We start from the raw sequence: 13,858 nt of genomic DNA, 5'->3' as shown, positions 1-13,858 counted from the left end.
CACAGCCTCTAAATCTCACCCAGTCTCTCCAGCCCTGGCTTCAGGTCCCAAGATTCAGCACCATGGCCAGATCGCTGAGTGAGCCACTCACACTGGAGCTACAAAAGTCCAGAATCAGAGCAGTTCTTTCTTGACAGGTGAGTGTGTGGGTGGGAACTAGCCTTCATTCTCCATCTTGTCTCTCCTTGACCCATTCTTGTATTTCTCTTTTAGATGTCTCTCACTCAAACCCATTTTGTTTAACATTATCCTTTGTGCTTTATGTCATCACAGCCATTCCCCTCTCTCTCCACCTTGACAATCTCTTTTACCAGCTCGCCTTTCTGTTTCTATTCTTGGTGTTCCATTTCTCATACTTGCCTTCACTTTTCTTTTATAGCCATCATTTCATGACATTCTATTTTTCTCTCCTTCTGCCCTGTCCCACATTATCACCCTCCTCTCACTCATTATCCACATGCCTTTCTCCTTTCTTCTAAAAAAAAAATACTTATTTCTGCTCATTATCAATGCCACAATCATTAAAAAAATATTCCCACCCTTAATTCTGCTCTTCTCACATCAAAATTCTTCCTAGTTTTTCCCTTATGTTTCTTTCATTCATCCATTCTCTCTACTCTTTTTCCATCATACATTTTTCTTCTCTCTCCCCACCAATTTGCATTCTTTCTTCGTTGTATTTTTCCATTGTCTTTCCTCCACTGTCTCTATTTCCATGTTTCTGACTCTCACTTTTCCTCCTGGTCATCTCTCTGTGACAGCACACAATTATTTTTAGACACCCGAAGAACGTTAAGAGAAACTCTCAATTGAGAGTAAATTCTGCTTTTCAATAATTATTTTATGAAATTTTATTATATACTTAGAGCTTATACACAGCACACACAAACACACACACACAGTTATTTCACATTATTCGTTCAGAATGCCGTCTGTTCTCTGAGTAAAATGGAGGGCACTTTTGGTGTCAGCTGAGGGAGTCTTTATGTGTTACACTCTCCTGTGGTTTTGTTATCTCCTAGAAACCTTCTCATGACCTCAGCCCATCCCTGATCTTACCTAGACTGAGAAGGGATATCCTCCAAATAAGCTCCAAAACCCCTTTGCTTTTATTACCATAACACTTATAACACTGTTTTTCATTCAATGTTTATCTTCCCTTCTTTCCACACTGTGGTTTCCTCATGGCAGAACTATTGTGTGGTTTGTCTTAATGTGTCATCATAGGTAAGAAATCATTACTAGTAGAACAGATGAATTAAATGACAAATGGATGAATAAATGAATGAATGATCTTCTGGACCCTGTGATTACCTTCTGCAGTTGGTCTAGCCAAAATTATTTTGGGGGGACCATAAGTAAACTCAAGTATTTAAATTAATTTTAAAAAATTTCATCCCTTCTGTTTCCTGTCAGATATTTCCAGAGGCACAGATTCCAAGGTTGCTAATCCTTGCTTGGAGTAACAATTGTATTTTGAGAGCAAAATATTCTTTGGCAATTATTCTTTTTTTTTTTTAAAGATTTTATTTATTTATTTGACAGAGAGAAATCACAAGTAGATGGAGAGGCAGGCAGAGAGAGAGAGGGAAGCAGGCTCCCTGCTGAGCAGAGAGCCCGATGCGGGACTCGATCCCAGGACTCTGAGATCATGACCTGAGCCGAAGGCAGCGGCCTAACCCACTGAGCCACCCAGGCGCCCCTCTTTGGCAATTATTCTTATAAATTATTAAAAATCCCCAGTGTGAATGATTCATAGTGATGAGATCTACATTTTGTTCCCCACTCCATACTCCTCCACATTCTTTCCTTCTTTTCTTTTGAGAGTCCTTCCACCTCCTTTTCTCTTCCAGTGCTCATATTCTCTCTGAATCTTTCGCCTATATTATTAACCCTCCATGGTATACTCTACTTCATCATGTGCTTCATTTTTTACCAGAAGTGTAGGATGAATCCTTCAGCCCTTTACTGTAGCAGTGAATTTGGCAAGGTTTGAAGATGCTGATTTATGAAAAATCAGCATTAAGCTGGTCAGTGAGGCTCTAGGACTGGATATGTTCTTTAGGGTTGCTCCTTCAGAGTCTCTTACAGGGAAGGGACTGGGCAAAGAAGGGAGAAAAAAGGTTTAGAAAAGAGCTAACCACTGAAAGGAGGATAAAATTCACAATTTTACAGTATTCAGGAGATTGGAAAAAATGTCAGGAATATGGCAGATAGTGGTTAATAATTCCATTGATGGAAGGAAAATGAAGGTTAGAGAGAAGCAGTGGCTAAGAAGTAGACCATTCTTTGTGTTAAAATTCCAGTTCTACCACTGACTTGCTGTGCAATATTAAGCAAGTTGCTTAATTTCTCTATGTCTCTGTTTCCCCATGTGTAAAATGAGAATAAAATAGCATTTCTACAGGATTAATAAAATCATGCATGTAGAGTGTTTTGTATCGTTAGTCATGTAGCAAGGGGTCCACAAATGTTATCTATTTTACTACTACTACTACTATTACTACCATTGTTATAGGTCATTGTATATGGTGAAGACTGTCTATTGATAACCTTAGAAGCAAAAATTTGAATAAATTACTTTATAAGGAAACTATACTTAATTTACTAAATATACAAGTTAGAGTAAATGGTTGATAGATTATTAAATATGAATTATATATATTTTTAATTTTGAATAAATGTTTTATTTCTTTTTCTTGTCATTACTTCACTGGCTAAGACTTACAAAGCTATGTCAAATAAGGACTTTTGATGCAGTCATCCTTGCCTTGTTCCTAAACTTCAGTGAGATTATTTTAGAGATGCACCAAGTATGACTTTCACTATAGATTAATACTATATGAACCTTATTTGCTTATTGTTTTTATTTTCAGTATGCTAAGAGATTTTGGTTATGAGTAGGTATCAAATTCTATCAAATGAACTTTCTGCATCTTTTGAGGTGATCACATTTTTTAAAATTTTGTAAACACTAATAGGCACTTTATTTAATTCTTCTAAAAACTTTGTGAAAATAGCTTCTATTTCCATCTTAGAAATCCATGACTCATACAAGTTAAGAACTTGCCCATATAAGAGAGTTAGTAGCTTGGAGCACAGAAATATAAACTGTGTCTTCTTTGACCCATATTTTGTAGCAAGAATAACTAAACAACACAAATGCACATCACAGAGAATGGATAAATACACTGTGGTATAGTCATACAAGGGACTATTATGTAGCAATGACAAATAAGTAAGTCACAGCTATATCCAATAATATCAGTGATAATCATAAAATCAAATAAGCCCTAATTACTTAAAATTTGTTACTCTTTTATAAGTTTCAGATCATCTCAAATTTAACAATATTCTTGGAATACCTATAGTAAATATATATCAAATTAAAACATGTATTGATGAAAGGAAGGGAACGATTAACCCAAGATTCAGGAGGCTGGTTACCTTAGGCAGAAAGTGGCAGGGTGAGCTGATGTATATACAGATATGAATTAAAATCAATGTTTTAGTTTCTGTGTTAAAATCAAGTTAATGGGTGTTTTTAATAGTATCCAAAACTAGGGGAACAAACAAGCAGGTTCACTTGGACAATGAATGGGCTGCAGCATGAATCAGGGATTATGATTAATCTAGTCCTGGGCTTCTGAAGCTGGAGAAATATAGGCAGTTATGAGCCCTGCATCTCTGTCTATTAGAGTCTTGCTGAAGATTTCTCCCTTCTGTTCCAGAGTCCTGTTCTAGAGTCAGTCCCAAATGAAAGAACTTCCATTAGAAACTTACTATAGAATTTACTACTGCAAGACAGAGAAATAGGAATGGTAATTGAAAACATGGAACATGGCTGGGATTAGGGAAAGATAATTTAGAGAAACATCTAGGCTCATTGGCCCATTATAATTCTGATAGTTGATATTTCACGTGTATTTTGGCATTTCCTTTCTTCCACAAGGTTTTGGGAAATTGTTTCAGAAATAAAACTTTGGTTCTCCCAGTTCTTGATAGATATTACCTAATTCTAGATTCTCCGTGATATACTGGCTGGGGTGTCCCAAGTTGTGTGTGTGATTGAATTAACTGAGCTGGATGTTATTTTGAGATAGAATGGTATGTTTAATCTTATGAAGGAATAAATAATGGAAATATAAGAAAATAGAAGCTCTTATGTTTCAGTTTCTATTCTTGCCTTTCTGTTTATATATTCTAGTATGAAAAGTTTCACTATAAAGAAAAATATGTGGAAAACAATACAATACATATATACAACATCCAACTTAAAAAAAAATACTTAGGGGCGCCTGGGTGGCTCAGTGGCTTAAGCCTCTGCCTTCAGCTCAGGTCATGATCCCAGGGTCCTGGGATCAAGCCCCGCATCAGGCTCCCTGCTCAGTGAGGGTCTGTTTCTCTCTCTGCCCCTCTCCCCACTGATGCTCTCTCTCTACCCTCTCTCTCAAATAAATAGTCTTAAAAAAAACCCAAACTACTTTTCTATTCTATCCTCTATCCTTTCCTTCTTCGCCAAAGGTAAACATTATCCCAAATGAAGTATTCATTATCCTATGTATGTTTTTAGAATATATATTTATATTATTGTTCTAAAAGAACACAATATTTTCATGTTTTAAATATTCATATATGTCATATTTTCCTGTCATTCTGAACTGATTTTTTTCTTTAAAAAATTTATTATTCATTTATTTATTTATTTAAAATTTACTTTTTATTTATTTTCAGTATAACAGTATTCATTATTTTTGCACCACACCCAGTGCTCCATGCAATCCGTGCCCTCCCTAATACCCACCACCTGTCCCTTCAAAACCCTCAGGTTGTTTTTCAGAGTCCATAGTCTCTCATGGTTCACCTCCCCTTTCAATTTCCCTCAACTCCCTTCTTCTCTCCATCTCCCCATGTCCTCCATGTTATTTGTTATGCTGCACACATAAGTGAAACCATATGATACTTGACTCTCTCTGCTTGACTTATTTCACTCAGCATAATCTCTTCCAGTCCCATCCATGTTGCTACAAAAGTTGGGTATTCATCTTTTCTGATGGAGGCATAATACTCCATAGTGTATATGGATCACATCTTCCTTACCCATTCATCCATTGAAGGGCATCTTGGTTCTTTCCACAGTTTGGCGACCATGGCCATTGATGCTATAAACATTGGGGTACAGATGGCCCTTCTTTTCACGACATCTGTATCTTTGGGGTAAATACCCAGGAGTCCAATGGCAGGGTCATAGGGAAGCTCTATTTTTAATTTCTTGAGGAATCTCCACACTGTCCTCCAAAGAGGCTGTACCAACTTGCATTCCCACCAACAGTGTAAGAGGGTTTCCCTTTCTCCACATCCCCTCCAACACATGTTGTTTCCTGTCTTGCTAATTTGGCCATTCTAACTTGTGTAAGGTGATATCTCAATATGGTTTTGATTTGAATCTCCCTGATGGCTAGTGATGATGAACATTTTTTCATGTGTCTGATAGCCATTTGTATGTCTTCATTGGAGAAGTCTCTGTCCATATCTTCTGCCCATTTTTTTATATGATTATCTGTTTTGTGTGTGTTGAGTTTGAGGAGTTCATTATAGATCCTGGATATCAACCTTTTGTCTGTACTGTTATTTCAAATATCTTCTCCCATTCCGTGGGTTGCCTCTTTGTTTTTTGACTGTTTCCTTTGCTGTGCAGAAACTTTTGATTTTGATGAAGTCCCAAAAGTTTATTTTCGCTTTTGTTTCCTTTGCTTTGGAGACATATCTTGAAAGAAGTTGTTGTGGCTGATATCGAATTTTTTTCAGTGAACTGGCACTTTTAAAGTTAATATTATGATTTGGAGACTTATATTTATTGATGCATGTGGCTCTATTTTCTAGATGTATACTATGAGTAAACTACAAGTTACAAGAGATGTATGCAGTTGTACATTTAGCTGAATAACCACTCCTCCAAACACCAAGAGTGTCATCTCTATTATATATCCCAGTTTCTAGACATTGTGAGTTTGCTTTCGGGCTGCCATGTTCTGAATTCCACAGGCTCACTTAGCCACATATTAGCCACAAATTGAGTTTCAAAAAGCTTTAAAACTAATCTCATACAGATTTCATTGTCAGGCCTTGGCATTATTAAATTGGAACTCAATAATAAAAAGATAGTTTAAGAAAAAGTGTTTGGCCGTGTTCTCCTCAAGGATTTTGATGGATTCCTCTCGCACATTGAGGTCCTTCATCCATTTTGAGTCTATTTTTGTGTGTGGTGTAAGGAAATGGTCCAATTTCATTTTTCTGCATATGGCTGTCCAATTTTCCCAGCACCATTTATTGAAGAGGCTGTCTTTTTTCCATTGGACATTCTTTCCTGCTTTGTCGAAGATTAGTTGACCATAGATTTGAGGGTCTATTTCTGGGCTCTCTATTCTGTTCCATTGATCTATGTGTCTGTTTTTGTGCCAGTACCATGCTGTCTTGATGATGACAGCTTTGTAATAGAGCTTGAAGTCCGGAATTGTGATGCCACCAACGTTGGCTTTCTTTTTCAATATCCCTTTGGCTATTCGAGGTCTTTTCTGGTTCCATATAAATTTTAGCATTATTTGTTCCATTTCTTTGAAAAAGATGGATGGTACTTTGATAGGAATTGCATTAAATGTGTAGATTGCTTTAGGTAGCATAGACATTTTCACAATATTTATTCTTCCAATCCAGGAGCATGGAACATTTTTCCATTTCTTTGTGTCTTCCTCAATTTCTTTCATGAGTACTTTATAGTTTTCTGAGTATAGATTCTGTGTCTCTTTGGTTAGGTTTATTCCTAGGTATCTTATGGTTTTGGATGCAATTGTAAATGGGATTGACTCCTTAATATCTCTTTCTTCTGTCTTGCTGTTGGTGTAGAGAAATGCAACTGATTTCTGTGCATTGATTTTATATCCTGACACTTTACTGAATTCCTGTATAAGTTCTAGCAGTTTTGGAGTGTTTGGAAACAAAAGTGCAACTCTAAGTATTCCTGAAGGCCTTCAAGAAAATTTGAGCAAGGGAGCCCATGGATGGAGGACAGTTGGAGAAGCCCTGCCTCTACATAACCCACTGGGAAAAGGATGTATGAGGTTTTCTAGAGTCTATTGTTGCTGAGAAGTCTTCTGTCAGAAAGTCGTAACAAATAACATGAAGGACATGGGGAGATGGAGAGGAGAAGGGAGTTGAGGGAAATTAGAAGGGGAGGTGAACCGTGAGAGACTATGGACTCTGAAAAAAAACCTCAGGGTCTTGAAGGGGCAGGGAGTGGGAGGTTGGGGGAATAAGGTGGTGGGTATTAGGGAGGGCACGTATTGCATGGAGCACTGGGTGTGGTGCAAAAAACAATGAATACTGTTACGCTGAAAAGAAATTAAAAAAAAAAACAAAAGCATTGAAAACATGGGACACGATTAAGAAATAAATATACAATCAAAAGAGACTATAAAAAAGTCTATGATGTTTCCTTCATAGTTAATCTTTCCTTTCTCTCTGCTTGGTTTTAATATTTTATCTTTGTATATAATGATGGATCACTAAATCCTACACTTTAATATTATACTGTAGGTTAACCAACTGAAATTTAAATAAAAACTTGGAAAAAAAATAAAATAAGCAGTTAGGTAAAAAAATATATTTTATCTTTGTATTTGTTGTATAGCAATTTCTCTAATGTAGTATCTATGCAAGGATTTTAAAAAAATTATCTTGTTTGGGAGTCATTGTGATTCTTCAATCTGAGGCCTCATTTCTTTAATTAAGTCTGGAAAATTCTCAGTTCATTTCTTCAATGTTTCCTCTTCTCTCTTTTCTCATTAATTTTTTTTTCTTGGACTTACTTGGTGTATGGTGGGTCTCCTTATCCCCCCCCCCAAAGTCTTGACTCCTCTCCCCACATCTTGGTCACTTCATACTGTTTTCTGGGTATTTTTCTCAAAACTAGCCTCTCTCTTCAGTTACTGTCCATGCCATTCATTGAGTCTTTACTTTGAATGTGAATATTTGTATTTTCTAATAATTCATATGGGGTCTTTTCCAAATCTGTTGTATTTTACTTTTATAATACCTTATTTCTTATAGTCTTTATTCTTCCTTTGAGATACAAAGTATTTTAAACATAGTTTATAATTCCTAACAGATTAATTACTTTTATGACGTTTAGGGGGAGATAATTCTGTCACTTGTTGATTGCTGATTATCTTCATAATAAATAGGTTTTGTGTCTGTTTAGTAATTTTGAATTGTGAGAACATATTTTTGGTTGGTTTTTATTTGTGGGATTCCCATACAGTCTACAGCAACATGAGGAGAAGTTTTATGTTTGCTTCTAAAATGTACCCCAAGGATTTTACCAGTCTGGGAATGATTTTTATGTTAGTTTGTCAGTTTGAGGGGTCTAGGATCATATGTGTCTTGTAAATAAGTATATCCATTCCAGGTGCTGTCCAGACCCATAACTGCATTCCCATGGGAGACCTTTCCCCTCCATGAAGTACAGGACGAGAGAGATGAGTTTTCTTTGAGTGTCCTATAGACACTGGTATATATTCATTTTCCTGTTTGTGTATATTCTTTCACTGAGAGCTTACCATTTCGAATGTCCTGAACTAATGTGGTGGTGTGTACTTTTCGACCCTTTGCCTCACATAAGCCTATATTCTCACCCCCTGCTCTACATGGGGCCTCTAGACAATGAGGACTGATGGTATACCCCTCCCACCTACCTGTTACCACCACTGCATACATTACAGTAGACAGTTGACTTTTTTTTATTATGTTCAGGTAGCCAGCATATACATCATTAGTTTCTGTTGTAGTGTAGTTTCCTTTACATTCTTAAACACTCATTTATAAATTTAAAAGGATGATTATCATATTTCCTCAACATTTCTACCTATGTTGCATGGGAAGGTGCTTAGTACCTCATATTTCAGCAAGCTAAAGCTTTCAAAATAGCATGTGATGATCTGCAGAAATATGAGAGGTTGCAATGTTCAGAAAACTAAAAAAAGAGTTGTCTAGTTTTAAACATACTGTGTAGGTGTCTCAGCATGAACTTGGTAAGATAGGTTAGTCATTGACAACAGAAGTTCTTCATAAGCCAGATGAAGTTATTTGGATACTATTCTGAAGGCCCTGACTCTTTAAATAGGGAAGTATATGTTGAAAGTTTTCTTCTGGAATCAGTATGGAAGATCTACCAAGGGAGATAAGTAGAGAAACTAGTCATGAGGCTATGAAGTTAGCACTGGTCAGAGATGCTAAATCTTAAACAGTGTGAGTGGATTAAGGGCAAAGGATGAATATAAGGGGAAATGTAGAAGTCAAGGAGTGATTGAATATGAGGAGATGAGGGAGAGATTCCCCCATCTTTTGCTTTAGGCAATTAGGTGGATGATAATGGTGATGCCATTAACCAACAAAATGGAATAAAGAGTAAAGCCAAGTTATTTTATGACAACTTGAAGCAGTTTCACTATAAAAACCAAATACCTATAATGAACCATTTGTTTATATGTTACATATTAAATGATAACATTATATTCCTTACAGGTTCAGAGAGATGAAATCATGAGGACTGCCATGGGATGAAGTGTGAATTGAAGATGAAGAGTTAGAGCCAGGGAGTACAGAAAATTTTTCAGGACATTTGCCATTGGAAGGAGAAAAGCAGCAGTAGGATGAAAAGACATTACTGAATGAAGGGTTTATAACTGGATGAGGGACTTTCTTAAGGTTTATAGATTATAGAAAAGGAGCCAGTAGAGAGGGTTAATGGAAGAAGTAGGAAGAAAATGCTATAGTAAATTACAGGAGTGAAGTCATAGACTTAGCAGAAGGGCCATGGTGGTCAGTTGAATTGACGTCTTTAGGGAACTTGAATAACATAAATAAATCAACTAGAACTATTATGATCCTCAGCCCTATTACCTATGACTTACTTTTTGATTGAAACTCTCTTTCAGGCAGGCTTATTGTCACTTATCATGGGCTGCTCCCCTAATGCTTCACATTCTTCAGTCTTCTTACTCCTTGGGTTCTCAAGAGCTAGAATCTCTCCAGGTCTCCTTTTCTTCCTGTTCCTGGCTATTTACCTGGTCACCATAATAGGGAACATGACTCTAGTGCTACTTATCTCCCGGGACTCCAGGCTCCACTCACCTATGTATTATCTGCTCCGTGGTCTCTCCGTCATAGACATGGGGCTGTCCACTGTCACCCTGCCCCAGTTGTTGGCCCATCTAGTCTCTAATTACCCAGCCATTTCTGCTGCCCGCTGCCTGGCCCAGTTCTTTTTCTTCTATGCATTTGGAGTTACAGATACACTTGTTATTTCTGTCATGGCTCTGGATCGTTATGTGGCCATCTGTAATCCCCTGCACTACCATTCAGTGATGAGTCGCCAACTCTGTGCCTGCCTACTGGCCTTGAGTTGGGTGGTGTCCATAGTGCACACCATGCTGCATGTGGGACTTCTCTTGCCTCTTTACTGGGATGGGGATGCTGAGGGCAACGTTAAACTTCCCCACTTCTTTTGTGACCATCGACCACTTCTGCGAGCCTCTTGCTCTGACATACATTCCAATGAGCTGGCCATATTCTTGGAGGGTGGCTTCCTCATGCTAGGTCCCTGTGCCCTCATTGTACTCTCCTATGCTCGCATTGGGGCCACCATCCTACGTTTGCCTTCAGCTGCTGGTCGCCACCGGGCAGTCTCCACCTGTGGATCCCACCTCACCATGGTTGGCTTCCTCTATGGCACCATCATCTGGGTCTACTTTCAGCCTCCTTCCCAGAACTCTCAAGAACAGGACATGGTGGCTGCTGTGATGTACACTGCCATTACCCCTTTGGCCAACCCTTTTGTGTATAGCCTCCGCAACAAGGATGTCAAGAGTGCCCTTCACAGGCTGCTTGGACTGGGGAGGGCGGACTCCTGATGAGCCTGCTGAAGAGCCATTTTGGGTGGTGAAGGAAAGAAGTGGGAGGGTTCAAGCATGGCTGGTTTTGGAGAGATGAGGGAAGGATGGCCTGGCTAACTTACGGAACTCCAGATTTGACTCCTGTTGTTGTGGTGCCGGTGAACATGTGCCACACATGCTCAGGGCTCCCATGTCATCCTGTCTCCGGACTCCCTTCCCTAGACCGTTTATCTTCAGTTATCAAAGTCTATACAAATGAGTCACTAGACCTGGGATGTTGAATCCCAGTTTTGAAGAAGTGTGAGAATATTACTGTGAAATATGAACTGAAACAGAGACAGTGAAGTTAATTATGATCACGTCTAACTTGGTGTGCTTCCTCATGGGAAGTGTGCTGGTGTGTGTCAGAAAGTTAGGGGAAGGGAGCAGGTTAGGTAAAATGGGATGGTAGTTTTATACCTGTTCATTCAGTGAGCAAATATTGGCCCAAAAGTGAGTGTGAAAGGGGCCATGATTCTGTTATTCTGTATCTTAGCCTCAGTTTCCATGGACTTGTCATAGTGTGAGCATCTTATTCTGATGTGTGTAAATTCTATTTCATATATTTTAAATTAATTTTCTTTACATTTTCAAGTAAGATATACAAAGAAAATGCAAAGCCAAAACTCTGCTGCATAAAACAAGGAACAGTGAACTATTTCAACAATGAAGAAGACAAATTGGCTGTGCTTAGCTTGTTGGGAGCTGGACATTGACTTCTATTTTGCCAGCTCTTATGAGGTTTGCAGTGATAAATAAAAATGTTTGTTGAGCTCTTTTTTATTGAAGTGTAGTTGGCACACAATGTTACATTACTTTCAGGTGTACAAAATAGTGATTTGATAACTGTATGTTTTGCTATGCTCATCCAAGTGTAGCTACCATCTCTCACCATACAACTCCATTACAATACCATTAACATTTCTTTTTACTAAGATATAATTGAAATATAACATTGAAAGTTTAACAGTATGTTGATCTGATACATTTATGTGTTGCAATATTACAGTAGTCCCCCTTACCCTCGGGGGTTATGTTCCAAACCCTCCAGTGGCTGCATGAAACAGTAGATAGTACTAAGCCCTATATATACTATGTTTTTTCCTATACATACATAACTGTGATAAAGTTTAATTTATAAATTAGGCAGATTAATAGAAAATAACAAATAATAAAAAACAGGGATTATTATAACAATATTCTGTAATAAAAATTATGTGAATATAGTCTGTCTCTCTGAAAATATCCTTATTGTACGGTACTCACCCTTCTTTGTGTGATTATGTGAGATGATGAAATACTTAACGTGATGAGATGAAGTGAGGTCAGTGATGTAGGCATTGTGATACAGGATTATACTGCTGTTGACCTTCTGATGATGCATCAGGAGGAGGACCATCTGCTTCTGGACTGCAGTTGACTACAGGTAGCTGAAATTGCAGAAAAGGAAACCACAGATAAAATGGGAACTGCTGTACCACCAAAGTGTGAGATAACACTTCTACCATGTCATGTAGTTTTCCTCTTTTTTAGTGGTGGGAAAAATGAAAATCTAATCTCTTAGCAACTTTGAAGCTTTTAGTACATTATTGTTGCTTATTATCATTACACTGTGTATTATTAGATCTCCAGAACTTATTTGTCTACTAGGTGCAGGTTGGTACCCTTAAATAACATCTCCCCAACTCCCCTATTCCTCAGTCTCTGGACTACCATTATACTGTGTTTTTATGAGTTCATCTGTTTTAAGTTCCCCATATAAGTGAGATTGTCATTGTCTTTGTCTGACTTATCTCACTTAGCATAACAACCTCAAGATCCATCCATGTAGTCACAAATGGCAGGATTTCCTTCTTTTTCATGGCTGAATAATATTCAGTTATATATATTATGTTTTATTTTGGATTTCTGTGGGGGTTTTTTGGAATTTCTTTTTTTTTCTTTTTTTTCTTTTTTTTTAAATTTTTTATAAACATATAATGTATTTTTATCCTCAGGGGTACAGGTCTGTGAATCACCAGGTTTACACACTTCACAGCATTCACATACTCTCCCCAATGTCCATAACCCTACCCCTCTCTCCCTCTCCCCCTCCCCCCATCAACCCTCAGTTTGTTTTTTGAGATTAAGAGTCATTTATGGTTTGTCTCCCTCCCAATCCCATCTTGTTTCATTCATTCTTCTCCTACCCCCTTAACCCCCATGTTGCATCTCAACTTCCTCATATCAGGGAGATCATATGATAGTTGTCTTTCTCTGATTGACTTATTTCGTTAAGCATGATACCCTCTAGTTTCATCCACGTCATCACAAATGGCAAGATTTCATTTCTTTTGATGGTTGCATAGTATTCCATTGTATATATATATATATATATACCACTTCTTCTTTATCCATTTATCTGTTGATGGACATCTAGGTTCTTGTTTGGGTATTGTAGACATTGCTGCTATAAACATTCAGGTGCACGTGCCCCTTTGGATCACTACATTTGTATCTTTAGGGTAAATACCCAGCAGTGCAATTGCTGGGTTGTAGGGTAGTTTTATTTTCAACATTTTGAGGAACCTCCATGCTGTTTTCCAGAGTGGTTTCACCAGCTTGCATTCCCACCAACAGTGTAGGAGGGTTCCCCTTTCTCCACATCCTCGCCAGCATCTGTCATTTCCTGACTTGTTAATTTTACCCATTCTGACTGGTGTGAGGTGGTATCTCATTGTGGTTTTGATTTGTATTTCCCTGATGCTGAGTGATGTGGAACACTTTTTCATGTGTCTGTTGGCCATCTGGATGTCTTCTTTGCAGAAATGTCTGCTCATGTCCTCCGTCCATTTCTTTTTTTTTTAATTAAATTTTTAATTTTTTTTGGC

At 37.8% G+C, this 13,858-nt stretch overlaps 1 protein-coding gene and 1 long non-coding RNA gene across 2 annotated transcripts in view; one reads left to right on the top strand and one right to left on the bottom strand.

The window, feature by feature from the left end:
• LOC309846545 overlaps nt 1–13,858 on the bottom strand; it is a 762,900-nt gene that overhangs the window by 222,055 nt on the left and 526,987 nt on the right. The gene's annotated exons all lie outside the window — the stretch shown is intronic.
• On the top strand, nt 37–12,211 carry OR1B1 (olfactory receptor family 1 subfamily B member 1). Its single transcript, XM_082696533.1, has 2 exons — nt 37–137; nt 9,580–12,211. The coding sequence occupies exon 2, from the start codon at nt 9,960–9,962 to the stop codon at nt 10,965–10,967; it is 1,008 nt and encodes a 335-aa protein (XP_082552659.1). The 5' UTR covers nt 37–137; nt 9,580–9,959; the 3' UTR covers nt 10,968–12,211.

The sequence above is a fragment of the Mustela nivalis genome, assembly GCF_964662115.1.
Source record: "Mustela nivalis genome assembly, chromosome: 13".
NCBI lineage: Eukaryota > Metazoa > Chordata > Mammalia > Carnivora > Mustelidae > Mustela > Mustela nivalis.
This window is presented reverse-complemented; position numbering and strand designations above follow the sequence as displayed.

What these genes read in the sequence shown, in the direction of transcription:
- OR1B1 (XM_082696533.1), top strand. Translation starts at nt 9,960, where the DNA reads ATGACTTACTTTTTGATTGAAACTCTCTTTCAGGCAGGCTTATTGTCA.